Below are 20,816 nucleotides of genomic sequence, written 5' to 3' on the forward strand. Positions count from 1 at the left end.
ACCCAGTGAGAATTTGTGTGTAAACCAGATATTACTTTATATGCATCTCATTGCAAACATTTTGATTTTCTTATCCACAACGTGAAGGAAGCAGCTAAATTAAATTAATGACTGTTTTACTGTGTGGTTTTTCAAATCCACAGAAAAGATTAAAAAATTCAGTTTAGATATCCTACACACACACAAAAAAGGTACTTTATCTTTGTTTTAGCTAACAGATACATTTGCTTTAATTTACAACTTCCTATTTTTCGTGCATACTCTTTGGGAAACAATAAACTTCTTTCAGGAAAAAGTTTAAAAAATACATACATAAAAGGAAAAACTGGTACAGATGTAGACTGTGGCTTAAGAGCTATTTATGCAGTATCAGAAGACTAAACCAGACTCTGGCCTGGCCATAAACTAAACCCACGCCCTAAATGAGGTGCCAAGCCACAAAAAGCATTTGCGTCAACTGGGAATACAAGGAAAAGAAGGACTTCTAATTATAGGGCCTGGAAGCGGAAGCCTAGAGTGATTAGGAGTTTAGGCGCTGCTGTATGTTTATCTGGGAGCTTCCTCTCTCTCTCACACAGCCTAGGTTTGATAGATGAGGGTTGGTCTAGAGGGTGGGATTGAAGTTGCTGATGGTACACAGAGTTCTCCAAAATCCAAGGAGACGAAGACTGAATATTAAGTCTTCTGTGGCCTTATAGGAACATAAGTCTTTTCAACTATGCATCAGCTGGTTAGCCCAAAGGACAAAATTAAAGAGCAGCAAATCTCAGTTGGGTACTTGCTATAAAATCTAGGAAACCTGAGTAATTTAAGCATCTCCACCACATCCTATTTTTAACACCTATCTAATTGCATCATTGTTTATGATGTTCATATAAATGAGATAAAAACAATTTCACCTTGGGTTAAGTTTCAGGAGTCAATTCACTTTAAATAATGGCATCTTTGAATGTAACAGAAGTCTCCCCCCTTAAACAATGTCATTCTGTAATTATATATTGAAGAACGCAACACACTCAAGGCCACCTGGAGCTGTTTTTAAAAACATTGAGGACCCAATTTTCAAGAAGTCAGGCACACAACTGAACAAATAAAATGTGCATTCTACAACAGGCTTAATTTAAGCATGCAACTTAGCTATCTGCATGCAAAAGGGCTACTCAGAAGCATAAGTAGCCATTTGTGCACACAATCACGTTAAGACGATGTGAGCAACTGAACGTACTTTTTGAATATGATCAGAAATACCATACGTCAAGTTGAAAATTTCACATAAGCCTGATTGTTTTTAATGGCAGAATTATTTTGCATTGGGTAGGTTTTTAAAATTAAAGGACCAGATCCTCAGCAGGTATAAATTAGCATAGAAGTCAGTGGAGCTACATTGATTTACAACAGCTGAGGATCTGGCCCATATTAATTTTACTCTTGAATTTACTATTCTCTCAATATTAGATACAGACATTATAAGTATAGAATTATTAACTACTTCACTAATGTGGGCCCAGTTTTGGCATGAACTGTAACTTGGCTGCTTCTATCCTAGTGCCCATCAAAACCTACAATGGGAGCCACGTATCCATGTTTCTATGTAGGCCCAATGGATATGTGATCCATGGGTTTATGAATGTCTATGCCATGACCCATCAACAGACCCTATTCATATCCACTCTTCTTTCAGATTATTCACACTCCTGGAATATGCAGTATGGGCTGTGTATGGGGCTGATACTAGCCAGAACACAATCAAACATTAATGCTGCTTCTGAAGTCCATGTGTGTGTCCATACGTGGGACATTTGCCATAGTTCTAGAATTTGGTCCTAAACCCAAATTGGACCTATTAAGCAATCAGATCTGATTTTTTTATGTGAACCTATATTACCAAAATTGATCATACTGGTAAACAAAACACTTTAAAACATCAAAAGCTTATATGTAATCATGAGAGATGATTACACCCTGTGATCCGATTAATACAAATCTCGTATCAAAGCTGGACAATTTGAAATAAACATTAGGCTAATTTATCTTGATTAACACATGGTTCAAGTTATGCTTTATGTATTAGAACACTATTCAACATTTTCCTCAAACTGCCAACTGTCATCCACAGTTGATGGCCCAGTAAATTTTAAATCTTGATCAGGATGGTTTGCTCCCTCCTAAACTGAAGAACACACAATAAGGACAGCTGAGCAAATGAGGGCAAGGAATCAAGGGAACTTACTGTTCTTTTAACCCTGCCCACAGTTCCCCCCAAAAAGGATCACAAATCCATGGTCACTACCACTGAGGTACCATTCTGGGTTTTTGCTAATTGCAAAAGATTACAGCCAACAATATGCAAACTTTTTTTTAATTGATGAAACATTAGGTATATTATGTTCTTCTCTGTTTACTGGAATAACATCAAGATAAATGTTGGAGAGAGAGGGTGAAATACTGGCCCAACTGAAGTCAACGTTAGTTCTGCCATTTACTTCAATGAAGCCAGGATTTCAGCTACGGTATACAATTGTCCATTTCTTAGAGTCATAAGTATTTTTATCCTATCCTCCCAGTATACATTTCCAATGAAAAATATCTGCTGTGCCAATGTCTCCTCTCTGATTTTACTAATTTTTAACAAATCTTAGAATTCATCAGCAAGCTACTGCATTTCAAAACCGAGGCCAATTACTTCTAATATGTACATAAACAGAAATGTATTTACACATATAAACACAAATCTTTAAGGTTCTCAATGTTTTAATTAAATACCTTTTTTTTAACCTTTTGCAAATTTCATAGATTTAAAAAAAATCAAAATCATTTCGCTATTTTTGTAATTAGTGATTTGAGCACCACCCAGAAAAAAAATCACACACATATATTTGCATTATTTGAAATATAATATATATACACACACATAACAGTAGAAGAAAAAGCATGAAAATAAAATGTATTTCAAATAATGCAAGTATAGACCCAAGTGCACTACATTTAAAATACTTAAAGAAATGAAAAACAAATAACCCTAAAGCTTCCCTTTTCCTTAAGAGTATGGATGCTAATTCCAATTTCTAGTTCATGAACAGGAGAGTACATGAATGCTGACATTGTTTTATACAAAACGCAAGGACTGAGAGCACACACTGAACAACATGGGAAGGTATTGGGCCAGCCTCATCAAGGCCTTATGTCAAGACAGAGTTTAAAAGCAGTAGTGGAAAAACACCACAACTGGGATGTGGGTACAAACAGTTCTTACAGTGAGTGCCACTGTCTGGCAGCAGCAACACATGTGTGATCACAAGGGAGGGAAGTGGTTACCCTTCCAGCAGTACAGTAAAATATGCTTATTTGGTATCTTGTTTTGGGTCAGAACATTGGTTGGGTAATAAGGAACATTTTGCAGTGCATTTCCAAGCTTTACTCCACTACCCCCATCCCGCAAATCTTCAGTCCATTCTAACTTGGATGAAGGTGTTGCAGAGACAGGCAATACATGCACTTAGGTACTGGTAGCACTGACCAATAAACTATGGTATGGACCTGGATAGCTTCTGATTTTGAAGAGAAGTTCCTTAAGTGGGGAGTTCTGGGAAATGTTCCAGTCTGGCTTTGATAGTAGGTTCAACACTCAGGTGAAAAGGGAGACATGAAGCCAGATGGTTAAGAAGGTAAAGGAATGATGGATTTAGTCTATTTGTAGTAATGCTTAGTAATATTTCTGAAATTTGGGGTGGGGTGGGGGGAAATCAAACATATCAAAGATCATATTCCTGGGGCCTCTTTTCAGATGTCTTACTTCCACCAAAATGACATGAAGTTGTACAGCATACAATTACAAGGCTTCAGATGTTTCTTTTCTTCAATTCAAGAACCTCTTGAGACACTTTCAGCATTAAACCCAGAGGGAATGCAGACTGAATTTACTAGTAAGTCTATTTTGAAGTAACACATCTAGGTCATAGCTACTTGTGATGTGTTAATTCTTTAAAGAGCAATTAAATGAGCCTAGCATTTCCTCTTTTTAGTTACAGCATCTCCTACAATCCCCACCAGACAAGTGCTAGGTGCAGTGTAATTCTTTTTATTAAATGAAAAATCATCACTTACCTCCAGGGAGTCAAAGGGGGGCGGGAATGGGAAATAAATGTATTCAAAGATGGGTGGGGGTGTTGCAATTTCACAGTTACCTACTCCACCTACTATATTCTCATTGGTGTCAAGCGAGTTAATCACCATGAAGAGGCAATTAATTTGCCATCATTCAAACCACAGCTCCTGTGCCACAGTAGAGTAGACATTTGGGGGGGGGGGGTTAAGCCTTGTTGTTTACTACAACTTTGTTGCTGTGGTTGTTAAAAAAAGAAGTTCCCCAGTTAACAGTTTCTCCTAATAAGTTAATCAAAAAGCACTGCTAGCTGCCCAGCTATCTCCTGCATTATTTCCCACCTCTAGCCCCTACATGTACAGTACATGTCAAAAGAAAAGGCACCTGCACAACTCTTTGCAAGTAGTGTATACCGTATATCATAACACGAGACGAATTTTAATAGGGTTGTCTTCAGAGGCAACAACTAAAGCTGAAATACACAGCCAGAGTAAAGAGCGGAAAAGCAAAGAATGATTCTAGTTTTAAATAATTGGGGATCAGTCTATGCTAGATAATATGGCATCTATGAGTTGAGATTCCAAGGTGAAGCTTCACCATGCAAATTTGTGAAGGAAGTTCCCTTCATTATAAAAATCCAAACAACAAAAAAGTAGCTGGCCGCATTCATATCCGAGCTGAAATAAGTTAGCACTTATTTAGCACTTTTCATTTTAAAAGAGATGTCCAAACATTAGCTGATCAATTTGTTTAATAAAACTCAGATTTTACACACTCGGCAGACAAAGGAAAAGAAAAAAAAATCCCTCCGTTAATCTGTGAGGCATTATCAATGCTTCCCAACAATCAAACAAGGTACTTTTCTGCCCACTTGCTCTGATCAATGGGGGAAAACTTCTGTCGAGAAATTCCAATTTAAACTTCTCTAACTATTAACCCAAGACCACCATCACATTTCAATATACAGCATTTAAGTAACCAGAGGAATTTCAGGTCCGTTAGCGGCGCAGTCAGGCATTCAAAGGGGTACACAGTTTAATCTGTTTTACTGCAGGCCTAACATTAATTTTCCTGTTATTAATGGATGGAAAAGCTCTTTCCTAGCCAAGGAGGGGTAATTATTTAAAATTTAGATGTGTTGCACTTCACAGCTCTCAGCTGGCAGAAGTAACACCCTTGGAAAGCAGATCAATTATTTACTAAATTAAAGAGAGAAAACAGATATTTATAAAACATCAGCTTTTTTTTTAAAAGTGCGTTGAAGTTTATGATTTTAATTTCCCATCTGAAAAAGTTTTTCTTAATGCCTATGCTTGCATAATAAATACCATCTTTTTTAAAGTATAAGAATGAAATAACTTTGGAGTGTCATCTGTTGGTTGGAGCAGTGGACTAGGAATCGGGACTCCTGGGTTCTATTCTTCTCTGCCACTGACTCACTATGTGACCTTGAGCAAGTCACAATCTGTCTCAGTTTATATATCTGTAAAATTGGCATTTCACTCTCCTGCAAGTTCAAAGTTCCTTCAGCCCTCTCTCTCTTCCAATCAGCCGCTCTTCCGAACCCACTACAGACTTCCACTCTCTTACCAAATCAAAATTAATCTCACCCCTCAGTATACCTTTGTTTTCATTTCCATCTACTCCTCCTGTTGCTCCCAATGACGCTTCAAATGACCTTTTTTTCCTGCTCCCCTTTTCTCCTCTTTGCGTTGTTGGCTTCATGATTTTATCCATTCATGTAGCCCCTACACATGGAACACGCTCCCACTTCCTGCTCACCAAGTACCCCTCTTTCTCCTCCTTCAAACCGATTTCTTCCAGGAAGCCCTGCTAACATTTTCTCCTCACTAACAATCTTTCTGCATCTCTTACCTCAACTGCTGTCTTGTGTCCTGTCTTACACTATAAGCTAACTAGGGTTAGGAATGTGTCCCATTCTAACCTTGCAAAGTTGCTGTGAAAATTTACACTTTTATACACAATAATTATGAATACAGATGAATGCAAAAATATATAATTCACAATTCAGTGCTAGTGGCAAGTTGAAACAGTGTTTACCTACTGCAACAATAATATTTAGCTTCATGATCACATTTCCAACTCTTGGTTAAGCCTTTGTGTTGAAAATTCATTGTTCACATTTCCAACTCTTGGTTAAGCCTTTGTGTTGAAAATTCATTGTTAAATGTTGCTTCTGTTGCAACCACCAAAATAGGTAAGTAGCCATTATAGAATCCTGTAGCATGTATCCCTACAGTAGATGTACAAAGGCTGGAAGGAAAGACTTCTAGGGAAAAGCATCCCCCAACCTGCCCTTGAGGAGGAGATCATGAAGTGTTTCAACAATATCGTTTTCAGAGACTGTAGGCCCCAATTACTACTTTAATAAACCTGCGTTTAAGTGTCTCCTGTAAAAAGTATCCAGATATAGGATAATTTCCTCATCTTCCCTGGCTACCCACAGCCAGCTGTTGGATTTTTTTGTAGTGCAAATGTTAGCAAAGGGGACATCTTTCATTTTTAACCTATTCCTATCTCTAATGCTGCTTATGGATAGGACTGTTTGAAGGCTGCTCATGCCTAGCAATCAGCGCACACACAGACGTTGCCTTGCATGTTTTCAGCTGCAGGAAACAAATGAAAGCCTCACTGTTCTCCAGTAGATTCCAGTTACACATCCATGGTATTCCCAAGCTTACCAGCTCAGGAACTGAGGGCAATAGCAAAAATCTTAAACTAGGATGCCCAGTGTGATGTTGCAATAATATTGCAACACAGCAACGTACCATGCTTCTATGGCTTTAAAAAAAAAAAAAAAAAAAAAACGGATTCAGGGCCAGAATGTCGCCCAGATGCTGCTTGGATGTTCAAAAGAAAGAAAGAGGGGAGGGAATAAGGAGCTCCCCATCCTTCTCTCTTGGGCAGCAGCCAGGTAGAACTGCAATCCCTGTCCTCTCTGGAGTGTAGGGAATGCTCCATCTGTGCACCACAGGAGAACAGACATCACAAAAGGGATTGTGGCCAATTCTGTTCCTGGTGTGCAAACTAGCACGGCTAGTGAAAAGGAGACAGGACTGGGAGCAGGTTCTATTCCCAGCTTTGCCATTGTGTCTCTGTGTGAACTTGGGGAAGTCACCGAGGCCAAAGCTTCCAAAACTATCCATTAATTTTGAATGCCCACGTTGGGATTCCTACTGCAGGGCATGATTTTCATAGAATCATAGAAATATAGGGATGGAAGGGAAGGGACCTCAAGAGTTCATCTAGTCCAGTCCCTCATGCTGAGGCAAGACGAAGTATACCTAAGACCATCCCTGACAGGTGTTTGTCTAACTTTTTCTTAAAAACCTCCAAAGGCAGTGATCGCACATATCGCAGAGATGACGAGCACCAGCTGTTCCCACTAAAGACAACTAGAGCTGTAGATGTCTCAGCACCTCCTAAAATCAAGTTGGGCACCTAAAAACCGAGGCACCCAAAATTAGTGGACACTTTTTTAAAAGTAGGCTAACTTCTACAGGCCTCAGTAAAGTGGGGATAATGATACATACCTTCCTTTGAAATGGACTTTGAGATCTGTGCATGAAGAGTGTTATAATAATTAAGAAAATGTTTAGCTCACAAAGTGTTCCTCTGTGTATAAATTAGAAGGGGCAAATTTGTGTTATTCTGAGGTGTTAGTATAAACAAATTAGGGAAAGCATTAGAGCGTTTTGGGTGGCTAAAATGCCTGATTAATATAATTTGCCCACATAGCAAAGGAGCCAGGCCTTGTCCATCAGTGTGAGCCAGCAATGCTTCTGCAGTGGTGGAAGATTAGCCACTCTTAGTGGCAAAAAAGAATACACGAGTCAAAAGATGTACACCTGCGTTGTTGGTAGCCACAGTGGACAGCTGGCATCCCCTACTGTAGAGTCATTAGGAATGTTGCCAGCTTGCTTTAAGGAGGAAAAAAAAATTCTCAGGTTTCTGTGATGGTTGTTGAGAGACAAGCGTCCCAGTAACCTGGCACCAACACGGTCTACTGCCTGGAAAAGTGCTACTCCTGAGTTCAATTGGGGGTAGGGGAATTTACTTTAGACACTGAAGTTATTCACCCTAAGTCCCATTTACAATCCCGCTTCGTGAGTCTAATTGCCAGAAAGAGCAACTGTATCACAATTTTTATAAACTGAACCCTTTTCCTGCCTGCACCACCCTCAACTCCACCCCAACCCTGACTAAGAGGATTTACACCACTGACACACTTACAAATTAATTCCACCAGCAGCCTTCAAATGACTTTTCCACCTCTTTTACCTGGTCAGATTCAACCTTCCCTTCTGCCAGAATAAGCCAGGGCCCATAACAGCCAGAAACTGCAAGGAGGAGCCAGCATAGCCTGAAAAATGGGCAGTACCACTTTGGCCAGCGTGTATCCATTGTCTATGGTGATTCTGTGCACTCCTGCAACAGCCTCCACCAGTGGGGCTCCTAAAGAATCTCCACCACAAACTAAAACTGTGCTTCTCCTATGGGAACCTCAAGGGAGAGCAAGTGGTGTATAATACACCATCTTTTGCCAGTCAAGGGGAAGCTAGCAGCCTACTGCATCTACTGTAAGGGTAGAGGAGAAAAAACCCTTGGACACCTAGGTGCTACATAAATGAACATACAAAATTCATTATTTGAATTTCATGGAATGAAATCAAAGTAGGGACAACAAAATGAACGTAAATTATTTTTAAAATGCTGTTCACAAGCTAGATGCCATTATGCATCTAAAACGTAGTCTACAGACTATATCTGTCTATTGTGCACACATCCTGGGAACACTTGCTAAAAAGCAGGATGAATGCTTCGGATGATCAATAATTATGGCCTAAAGTAAATTTTGGTTTCAGAAAATGAAATATCTAAATTGACTTTAAAATATTTCCCCCCGGATACAAAAAGACAACGCCATTGGCCCTGATCATACATTTTTTTACCTAAAAACTTTAACATTAGGAAAAAAGCCTTGTAAGAGTCTCAGTGAACGAATCTCCAAGTCTAATATTTATTTTGTCGAGGCAGCCAACTAAAACGGAGGCCGGCAAAATTATATTACCATCAAATATTTTATTTCTAGTTAAAGAAGGCTTGGCTTTATCAAAATCTTCATTTACAAATGATATGTGAAGGATCAAAGATTAACATTGCTCAACTGTCATTAGCCCAAGGAGTCCAGTTTAGCTTCCCTAAAGAGAGTTGCAATCCAAAATGCTAAAAGACAGCTTTTGGTTTGGGCATTCTACCATAGCACTTGAAGCAAACTCTGAAACAAAGGGAAACATCCATTTTTGTGCTTCAAAATTCTTAAAAATCCTAATTTAAGATTCTAAAATGCACCAATAAAGATTAACAGAAGCCATAATCTGTTTTCACCAGCTGCTGTGTGCAACAGAGAATACAAACATTTTCCTACTGAGAAATGTGTTTCCCCTTTCCAAATGACAATTTTCTAATGAACTCCGTTCCATGTCAGGAGTGCTTTCTACAAAAAACAAGATATTGCTATGTACACTGTAGTTTCACATTCAAAAACTAAATACACAGAACAGGAGGACAAGTTTATTGGTTATATCCAGGCCTATTAATACCATTTACCTTAGCAAGAAGATGACCAGCTGTTCAAGGTACAAAGGATGATACAACTGCTTCCTGTCACATTTAACAACCCAGTTTCATTTACAGTATAAATACTGGGCAACAAATGAAAGAACATCCTTCAGCTTATATTATTATTATTTATATAAACACTTAATCGATATGATTTTGAAGCTCCAAACACGATTCTTGTTTTCATCCACTCCAAAAATACTACTAAGAGATTAATTAACATATATGGGTTCCCCATTTGAATTAAAAATTAATATGACCCTTTCAGCAGCACTGTTTATAAAATGTAATTAATAGGATTATTCCTATAAACATATCCATCCATCTACAATACAGAGGAAAATTAGCTAATTTCTCACAAACTTTGGCTGACATAATTTAGAAATCTATTTTATTTAGAATTTAGATCTGCCAGGATTGGGATTTCAAAACATTTCTCTTATGTTTGTCTCAGGAACTGAATTGAACATAAAGCTTTATAAAACTTGCCACGCAGTGGATTACAATGTATTTGGCAACTAATATACAGCTTTATCACAAGCAAAAATTCTAAAATTTGCTTTTAATTGTGGTAAATTGAAGACGATGTACTAAAATAATAAGATGGTCTAATGCTCAAAGCCCATGTACTTTAATATTACTCTTAAAAGCATGTATAACAATTTCTGAATTCTAAATAAACATGCATAATTTACATCCAAGTTGGTTTTAATTATCATAGTTCATAAAAGGCCTTTATACTTAAGAGCTGTCAAAATGAACTGAGGAATTTTGTAGGTTTAACATGCTAAAATCCATAAAGAATCTTCCCTTTGTGGCCCCCTCAAAATTCCATTAAGCATGCCCAGTTCATTAATGGAACTGAAAAGTACAGATTCCATGATGCTTATCAGTTGCGTGATTTACAGGCATTATACTTTGAAAAGTCTCACCAATCGTGACTCTGTTTAAAGCCTGAAGGGACTACCTCACACCACCCATATCGAGTCTTGTCCAGATCACAGTACTAAGCCATCATGCTCCTTGCCAACATCATAAATACTGCCATTAAAATATTTGTTTTAATTCCGACCTCAGAGTCACAGCTAATAAACAAGAAAGGCAATGAGAAATTGAAAAACAAACTAAATGCAGCTGTTGGACTGGACGTTTCACAACTGTGTTTAACTGCATCCTTTAATTTCACTTCTATGAATAGAAACCATACAGCACAGATTGCATGCCAGCTAGTCAACCAAGCAGTATTTTCTCTCCAGTTCATTTTGCAGTGTTATTCCGTCATGTGAATTTTACTGTATTTTTAACTTTTCCCTGGAGATTATTCTCTTTCTGGTCTGCAACACAATGTTGAACTATTTGCTGGCTGTTTCTCATTTTACTATGTACTAGCAATGGATGGCATTTGCATAATTTTTCTATGATCTTTCAGTCTTACTCTCATTAAAAGGTGCACACATTTTTTTCCCAAACATTCATGTGTAAAACACATCTTGATACATATACTCTGCTGTTTTACAAAGAATGCTTCATAAGATACACAGAATTAGGTATACGTAAGGAGGAAAGTGGCCTGCTTATATTATTTTACAGACTTCCCCAAACTTATTGCAATACATTTTAACAAGTATTATTGTTCTTAATGGGTCTATGAAAATAGCTTGCCAGAATGCGCATGTTACTAAAGGGTAAGTAGTTATAGCATTAGGACCCTAAACGATCTTGAAAGAAATCCATTCAGAAATGCTGCACAGAGAGGCGGCCGGGGAGCGTGGGGGAACTTAGCCAAGCATTGAAGGTTTGAAGCAGTTTAAAAATCAGATGGTGATAAAGTTAGGGAAAAGCCATAAAACTTGCATTTAGCACCTATTTTAAGAAATTTCCTTGGTGCAAATGACAATATTATTATTTTGAGTAAGATAAAACAATGCAAGTTTTACAGATTTAGAAAACCCATAACAATCATATTTCCCATTTACAGGTCAGAGCACTTCCCAGATTTGGTGGATGAAAGGATGAGGAGTGCCAACCTATAAGCTATATACCAACTTCTTGACGCTGATTACTGACACAGAGATCACTGCCCTCCAAATTTCAACACTGGTTTTTACTGTATGCTCGTTAAACTTGAAAACCACTTCTCTTTTACACATACTGAATTCTTAGGTCTGGGCCAGTAGTCTAATCACATGAAAACAGTTGTGGCAGAGTGAATGCTTTAGACCTGAAGTCATATTGCTGGGTGAGGGGGGCATCAGAAGGGGAGTAAAAAGTTTTCAGACAGTCAGATATAGGAATTGCCATAACAGATCAGACTAGCGGTCCACCTATCCCAGTATCCTGTCTCTGACCGTGGCAAATAAGCTTCTTAATATGTCTGTATGGCAAGATGGAACAAATAGAATTAGCTTTACTAGGCTATTGCTGACATTAAATTGGGTGACTTTTTTCCTATGTAAATTATAACAATGTATCTAATAATGCAACTTCATGAATAAGAGGGACATTTGCCTGGCTCCTACAGTCTCCAGTTTAGACAATCTCTAGTTTAGTCTAGTCCAAATTATCATGGAACAATCGATTCTATTTGGCAACATGTAATCCTTCCCCCCCCCCTCTCCGTTTTAAACCTTACACACAATTACAATTCCTGGCAGACTATCATCAGCACATTAAAATCTTGGAGGCTTTTTTGTAAACATCTTAAATTAAATAACCGCCTATGGTGTATTCCTTCCGTTTGTGACCTCCCAAAATTTAGTCCAGGGCGCCTTGATACAGAGTTTACTTAATGAGCTCTTGTCAATTTACATTATGTAGCAAACATTTTTTTCCATGGTACTGTAATAACCATGACATTTTGTAAACTGTTTGTACCTGTTTAAATATTTCATTATAAAAGATAGTTTAAAGCTTAATCCCTGCTAACAAAAACTTATTGCACAATATCACATTGCATGAAATTCACAGAAGAAAAATCCTGCAGTAAAAAAAGACTTGTGAGAATTTTTATCCTAACTACATATGAAAGTTCCCAAATGCTGCCAACACTGCAATACTGCGTTTACACAACACAACAGAGAAGTAAATTGCTGGCTGTGCGCAACCAAAATTTCCACATAAGTATTCGTCTCTTTATAGTCTAAGCAAAGAAAGGCCCAAATCATTGGTACAATCTCTGATGGAGACTTATGCGTGATATGAAAGTCTAGCTAATGCTGACTCTGATCCTAACCTGATGGCCTAGGACCATTGTTTATGCACAGAATGGGAGACCACAGACAGATCACCAATTTGTCACAGTCTTCAAAAAAGAAATCACAGGTAGATGGTAAAGGCATCCTAGATTACATTGATGTGACCATGTACACATAAGCGATATTGACTGTACAGCGTCTACAACCTCATAAGGGAGAGGCTCTCTTAAGGAGCGCAAGTATTAGACATATAAAGGGGACTGTTACCTGACATCACCACACAATTTATTGACAGGTTGAAATGTTCCAATAATTAAGTTGCAGCTGGAGGTCTTTAATTCAGACAGAGACTTGAACTGGGGGGTAAAAAGTATACTCTTCCAAGCTCTTTCCGTAAGAGATGCGCTTGTGCAGATTCTCAAAATATGATCATACATGAGCTCTCTGGTCTCAACACACATCCCCCTTACTGGTGTCTGAATACGTCCAGAGGGCTCATTGGTCTTGGCTTGCCCTTGGTGAGCTTTGTCAGTCACGCTGAACTTCTTGAGCTTAGCTGTCGTTCAAGGAGGCTTAGATGCCCTGCTGGCCTCTGAAGCTCCTTGAGCTTGTCTCCTTGATTGGGTGAGGGCAGAAAGGGCAGGGGAAGTGGCAGTACTCTCCCCAGCCCACTGAATCATGGTACCAAAATGAGCTGTCACTCACAGTGGATTGTGTAGCTCTTTCGAGTAAATTAGCACCCAGTGACATTAGTGGGCACATCAGACCTTATCATTCTGCAAGCCCAAGCAGACATCACTCCTTCATTAGCTTTGTGAACGGAGTAGCTCAGCAACTAGAACAGCTAGAAATTTTATTGACTGCAAAAAATCCCCTCCACCCCACCCAAAACGAGGCTTTGATTCTGTGGAGAAGAAGGCAGCAGCATGAAAGAAGTGCCCATACGCCATACTGCTAGGTACCAGCCTAATCTATGCCCTGAACTCAGATCTGTGTATTTTATACTTCCAGACAGCACCTAGGTTATGGCGCTTGGCAATGTAGAATTACTACTTACAACATTTATTGAATTTATTCTAAACCAGATGTCTAAAAGCAGAATGTGAGCTCTTCAAAGCAGGGAGCTTATCTTTATTTCTGTCTCAAAAGCACCCACCAACATGTTTGGCACTATATAAATAAAATTGGTGATTTTGATAGTAAAATCTAGTAACATTTATTAAAGTAATATCAGTTTTCTATATAAAATGGATATGCAAAATATTCATACAAATTCTACCTACAAAGAGTTAATAATTTTCAATTAGCAAATAAGCCCACAGCATAATGGCTAGGCACCTGCATATGAAACCTGGGGTAAGTTTAACTAGACTCCTATCCAAAAACAGTACAAGAGTACTGTATAAGAAATCTGTCTGTTGGCTGTCACAAACAAATGCTGGCACCAATGGCGAAACTAAAGTTGACATCACAAATGGCAAAGAAAACATGTAAGATGGGCTTAAATCTTCTTTGTTTGCATTACAACGCAATGTTCTTTCAGGGGAAAATAACTATAATGATCAGTTCAATTTAATTCAGTATTTGGTGTATATCTGTCTTGATGCCCTTTATTGATTATTCCCAACAATGAAATCACAATTACACAGGTAGGAGATATCCATTCTTTTTACTTTTACTGAACTGCTTCCATACTTCTAAATTAATCTATTTATCTTAAAAAACACACACACAAAGAACTATATGCAATTTATTTTTTTGTTAAATAAAAGAATAGCATTTTCTGAATTAGGCAAAAAATGGTGAAGACACCCTACATTGTCAGAATTTGCAATTTGTGCTCCCACGATTTTTATCAGTCCCTGTTATTAAGGCAGTTTTTAAGCAGGATTAGCTGCCTGTTTTAGAATAAGACATTCACAATACCAACTGCTCCAGCAGCAACCTGTTACTGCCAGGATGCCTCAGGGAGATATGTACTGGGATATTTCAGATTCTGTTAAAAATCTAAGCAGCCCACTCAGCATACTGAGAAGTGCAGATTCAATTGCTTATTATTTTATTATCCAAGCAATTACTTTTTTCAAACTTGGTCATGGACCTAGTCCAAAATAAACACTAATTAAATGCCAAGTTTTCCGTTTCAAAGGTCAGCTGTTTTTGAGTTACCTGCATGAAGAAAGCATGGCAATTTGTACTAATGGGAAAAGATTTATTTTTTCAGCCTGTCTTAAAGAAAGAAAGAAAGAAAGAAAGAAAGAAAGAAAGAAAGAAAGAAAGAAAGAAAGAAAGAAAGAAAGAAAGAAAGAAAGAAAAAGGCAGAATAGATTTGCCTCAGTCTTAAAAAAATATCGTCAGCAACAGACAAGCTTATGGGGCCTGATCCAAAGCCCAGTGCACTCTAGGGAGTCCGTCCATTGTTTTCAATAGACTTTGGATCGGGCCCATAATGAGATTTAACACGGCTAGGGAGCTAAAGGTGCAGTACAGGTTTTTTTTTAAATAAAGAACAAAAAGTTGTTACGCCAAATATCACGCAAGCATTAAACCACTGACATCAATACTTCCCTCTTCTCCTCTTTGTAGGGCCTTTTCGTAATCTTTAAAAAGCAACAGAGGGTCCTGTGGCACCTTTAAGACTAACAGAAGTATTGGAGCATCTGATGAAGTGGGCATTCACCCACGAAAGCTTATGCTCCAATACTTCTGCTAGTCTTAAAGGTGCCACAGGACCCTCTGTTGCTTTTTACAGATTCAGACTAACACGGCTACCCCTCTCATTCGTAATCTTTGTTATATAGTGAAGCAAAACTTACGCTATCCCCATCTAACAGCTATTTTTATAGTGTGACATTTCTAAGTGTTGTAGTGTTGTTCTATCACCTTTGATTAAATCATCACAAACTAGTCCCATGTTCAGTACAAAGGAGTGCATTAGAAATATTTCTAGTGGATATCTTGGTCATATCACACATACATTCTATTGACAATCCGGTTCCTTTAATGATTGCTTAAGGGGGCTATGCTGCTTAACTCGATCAGCTTTTGTTGCACAGAAACTGTGTTAATGTAACTTCTCAATCTTCCTGTATGTTTTGACTTTTGGCGCATTATTACGTTTATTTATCAGGTAGTCCAAAGAGCTGTACAATAATTCTGTACCTGTGATTCACAACGCTTAAAAACTTTTGAAAATTGAATACCTGCAAAGTACATTTTCTTGAGTGTGTTGGTACAAAGACACAATGAATATAAATTGCTATTTGATTAGCCACAAATCTAAATGTAAAAAGGCTCAGTGTCTATCAATTCCACCGGTTAGTGAAAATTAGCCATTAGATATTCGTATGATGTCTCAGAGTATAATATCATGAGTAATTAATGGATTATATAGTTATATAATAGCCAGTAGAAGAACCTGGGAGCAAAAGCCACTTCTTGTTTTCATTATGCTTTGTAAAAATACCAGTCTGAATGGCAACATGCCACTTATGTAATGGGTTAAAATGATGTAACTTACAGTGCTGACATCAAATATAATCCTATCTGGATATTAAATAGAGAATCCAGCTTACTGGTTTTAAGTGCTAATTTCACTGTGTATGGAGCTGAAGTAATAATGTTCAATCTTTTCTGAACTTCATTGGAAAAACGCAGGCCGTGCAGCATGATTTAATACCTTGCTGTGGGTCATCTATTTCCACATGACACACAGCAAACAGTCAACAATGTGCCCACCGCAACCTTAATGTGAGTGGGTCTTTGTCCGGCTTGTGCACTCTTTGGCAGCCTGGAAACAGAAACCAGATGCAGATATAGTTCACCCTGGGTTTAAAAAAAAAAAAAAAAAGAGGAAGGCATCTGTGGCTATCTTGGAACCCAGCAAGGGTGGGAGGAAGGTAGCCAAGGATTTTGTTGGCATCTCTTTGTGGTGGATGTCCAATGCAGATACTCTGTCTGGAAGGATACGATTATCAGATTATCGGATAATATGGATTGGAAAAGAATTTGAAGGAAAACATCCCTTATGGGAGCTGAGTAAGGGGGGCTCCTAAGTCTCATCAGCGAGGAGCCAACACCTCCTCCTTTTCGTAGCCCCCTTTAAAGTTGCTGAGCAGGGGGTTTGGGGCTTCTACATCCGGATCAGCAGGGAGCCGACCTCTTCTTCCCGCCTCTGTATGATCTGTTGCTGGGTACTCCCAGATATTATAAGTGAATAAAGTTGCAACCTAATTAAACCACACCATGGCCTCATGTCTTTCTTCCAGTGTGGACAGAAAAGAATTGTGTTTAGAAAATTATGTTTTCCCCACAAAGTGTCTTGTTCAACTATGGAAACAGGCTGTTGTATCATAGACAAAAGATTATAATTTCAGTGCATGATCAAAGAGGGAAAAAAGCTGATTATATAAATTCATATCTCCAACTATAAAGGTAATACAAAATCTGCTGTTGCATAAATATTTTCCTTTTCTCTAATTTACACCATTTCCCTTTTTAAAGGGTATTTAATTAATGTTTATTGCATTCCAAAGAACAATTTATTTCAATTTGTCAGCACCACCTATATTCTAGGTATTATTTTTTGTACCAAACACACTAAGACTGAGAACAGTACAGAAATAGCACCATTCTAGAATTTACAGAGTACATTCTCACCTTAATGCATGAGTTACATGATAAAATCCCCAAACTATGAGATAAGAATACAGCTTTTTATGTCAAAAGCACTAATAGTAAGGATGCTTTGAACCGCACACTACTATTAAGGAGTTTTGACATAACAGATGGGATGTCAAAATCAGTCCGACTGGTCACCACAAGTGAAGATATACATGACATACATTCAGTTTTAGTTCTTTGAAATGTGACTTCATCCCCAAGATCTTCAGGGCATTTACGAGGTTTTAGAACTCATTAATTTAGGCAAGCGGAAGATGTTGATTCCCTAGCCCTTTTACTGACCACTGTGTAGTCAATCAAAAAGTTATTTCTCTGTCTTAAGAAGACTAACAAACATATTACTTGTCAACTGGACAAGATTCACTAACAGGATGCATCTCACCTGCCCACAACCATTCCTCATCTGCAAAGAGGAAGGAGGGGAAAAGGTGCTTTCTTTGAGGTTTTAAAAATATTTTCAGATCACAGCTCACAGCACTCCAAAGAAAGGGAAGGGCAGAATCTTGAGTTACATATCAACAAAACATCTATTGTCACCACGAGTTACCTTAAAGATATTTGTTTAATTGAAATTACCCATTTTATTCTCAAATCTAGGATGAAGAAATATTTTAGGAAAGTTATGGTCCCTAACTTCTGGAAGGAAAATGCATTAGTAAACCTAATTAATTACCCTAACTTCCCTTAGTATTTCAGCTATATCTATATTAGTCATACTGTTCCTTCATGCATTATAGCTGTTTGAGGCTGAAAGTGCCAGAAAAGACAAATTAACTGCCGTCTCTGTCAACTGATATTCAACACTCAACTAAATGAGTTCAATGTTTACTAAGTCATAATGTGCATGTACCACACTGGACTACTAAGACTGATGTAATTTTTAATTCCCTGAAAGAAACATAATACACATTGTCACGTTCCCCTCTGGTGTTATCTGGACCAGTGATCTGCTAGGTCACTCCAATCCTTGACTCAGGGAGACAGTCTTTCCCTGCTCTGCTGTGAGAACCCTCACTCCTGGACTGTTCACGCACAGTCTCTGGCATGTAAGCTGCTTCCAGCTACTTGCAACCAAATGACACTAGCCAATATCTCCGGTCCCAGACACAACCCTAGGAACCTCCATCTTGCAGTGTCCAGTTATACCTGCTGGACGCTGCAAGCTTATATGACTTTGTCAATTTAACAAAGTAATTGATATGTACCATGCTTATTATCCCAAGGGGAGCATCTGACACACCAAACCAAATGCACTGCTTCAGGTAGAATAAACAAACAGATTTATTAACTATAAAGATAGATTTTAAGTGATTATAAGTCAAAACGTAACACGTTGGATTTGGTCAAATGAAATAAAAGCAAAACGCATTCTAAGCTGATTTTAACACTTTCAGTGCCCTTACAAACTTAGATGCTTCTCACCGCAGGCTGGCTGGTTGCTTTTTAGCCAAGCTCTCCCCTTTGATCAGCGCTTCAGTTGCTTGGTGTGGTGGTATCTGTAGATGTAGGTGGAAGAGAGAGGAAGAGCATGGCAAATGTCTCTCCCGTTTATTATGTCCTTTCTTCCCTTTTGGCTTTGCCTCCCCTCCCTTCAGAGTCAGGTGAGCATTACCTCATCGCAGTTCCAAACTGACCAAAGGGAGGGGGGTAACTCAGTCAAGAGTCTAACAGATTCTTTGGTTGCTGCCTAGGCCAGCGCCCTTTGTTCCTGTGAGGCTGGGCTGGGTTTGTTCCACCCACACCCTGATGAGGTGTGAATTGCCCCTCTGCTCCTGGAGAGTCTTCATCTGGGCTTGCTTTAAGCCACGAGGATATATTTTCAGCCTCATAACTATATACATGAATTTATAACCTATAACATTACTGTAACAATTACTGTGACATTACTATAACGACCATGCTCAGTACATCCTGAGCCTTCCGAAGACACCCAACATGACAAACTTTGCATTGGATACCACACAATCATTTTATAAGGATGAACATGGGGGTGTAGGGTGTTCCCCTGAGGTACAGAGTATCACTCACGAACCACATTTTTTACTCTTCATATACAATATGATACAACATTTACGATGGCAAAGGAACTTACCACTGGGGTTAAAAGCCATGCAGCAAATAGGCTTTTCATGTGCAGGGAAGTGGGCCACAATACCGTTGCCATCAGAATCCTCGCTAACAATCACCTGCATAATATTAATGGAGACAAAGGAAGGTTAGGTGTTGCTGTATGGTACAATCTTTATGCAGTAAAAGTTGCACAGTCATTCAACACCCACTCATTTCTGCACTTCTCTGCAGAATTTTGAAGATTCTGTAAATGACTACCTGAAGAGTAGAAATCCTACAGGTCTCTTCATAAGCAGTGGAAATTCATGCCGGGATTACTAACACTTGAATATTCTTTTTACAAAAGATACATACTAGCATGAATTAGAAATATTAATACATGTAAAACTATTGGAAACATCCAGACACAATTGCACAATTTTCTGCACTATTTTGTAGATGACATGGAGTGACTTTTAAAGCATACAGCTCCCATACTGCAGACTAGAAAAAACTGGACATACTACACAAAGCACAGGAGTCCCTTTTACTTATCGCTTCCAGATAGAACTAACCCTACTGCTGCTCCGCTGCGTGAAGTGTTGGTGGCTGCAGAGGAGGTTTGTGCGAGACTCTGTACCCTGGATATTATGAAGCTAGGCTCCATGTCTAGATTGCTGCTGGATGAGGCAGAGTTGTTGCCAGTAATTCTATGATTAGGAGGATCCAGTGGCGGCAACTTTCTACTTCAGAATAGAATCTCCTGTTCCATCCTGGGGACTCAAGCAGCAGTGTAGAGAAGCTGTGGAATTACCTCACTTTTCTTCAGGTTGGTAGGTGGACTTTGTCCTGCACAAAGCCAATTTGTTTGAGCTAGTCCAAGAGGGATCGATGAGGGACAGTTTCAGCCAAAAAGCACTCATAATTCCTTAAGTGTAAACGACAATTTTTCTAGCAAGACGATAAAAAAAATGACAGAAAAAGAACTGGTAGCACAAATGGAACCTACAAAGTGGAAGGTGTCACTTAATCATGACACAGGGAAACCTTTTCCTTTGTAATATTTAAAATATACATAGCAGAACTGTCTGCAAGTAGGAAAAAAGACTGCTTATACAAAGGGAAAAAACAAAGATTGAACACTT

At 38.5% G+C, this 20,816-nt stretch overlaps 1 protein-coding gene across 1 annotated transcript in view; it reads right to left on the bottom strand.

Annotated features, from left to right (window-relative positions):
* The window catches only part of BCAS3 (BCAS3 microtubule associated cell migration factor), a 498,029-nt gene that overhangs the window by 354,979 nt on the left and 122,234 nt on the right, over positions 1–20,816 (bottom strand). Inside the window, exon 13 of the mRNA XM_065418107.1 lies at positions 19,715–19,808. Within this exon, the coding sequence (XP_065274179.1) occupies positions 19,715–19,808 (94 nt within the window). The remainder of the gene's footprint in view (positions 1–19,714; positions 19,809–20,816) is intronic.

This window comes from Emys orbicularis, chromosome 17 (assembly GCF_028017835.1).
Source record: "Emys orbicularis isolate rEmyOrb1 chromosome 17, rEmyOrb1.hap1, whole genome shotgun sequence".
Classification (NCBI taxonomy): Eukaryota; Metazoa; Chordata; order Testudines; family Emydidae; genus Emys; species Emys orbicularis.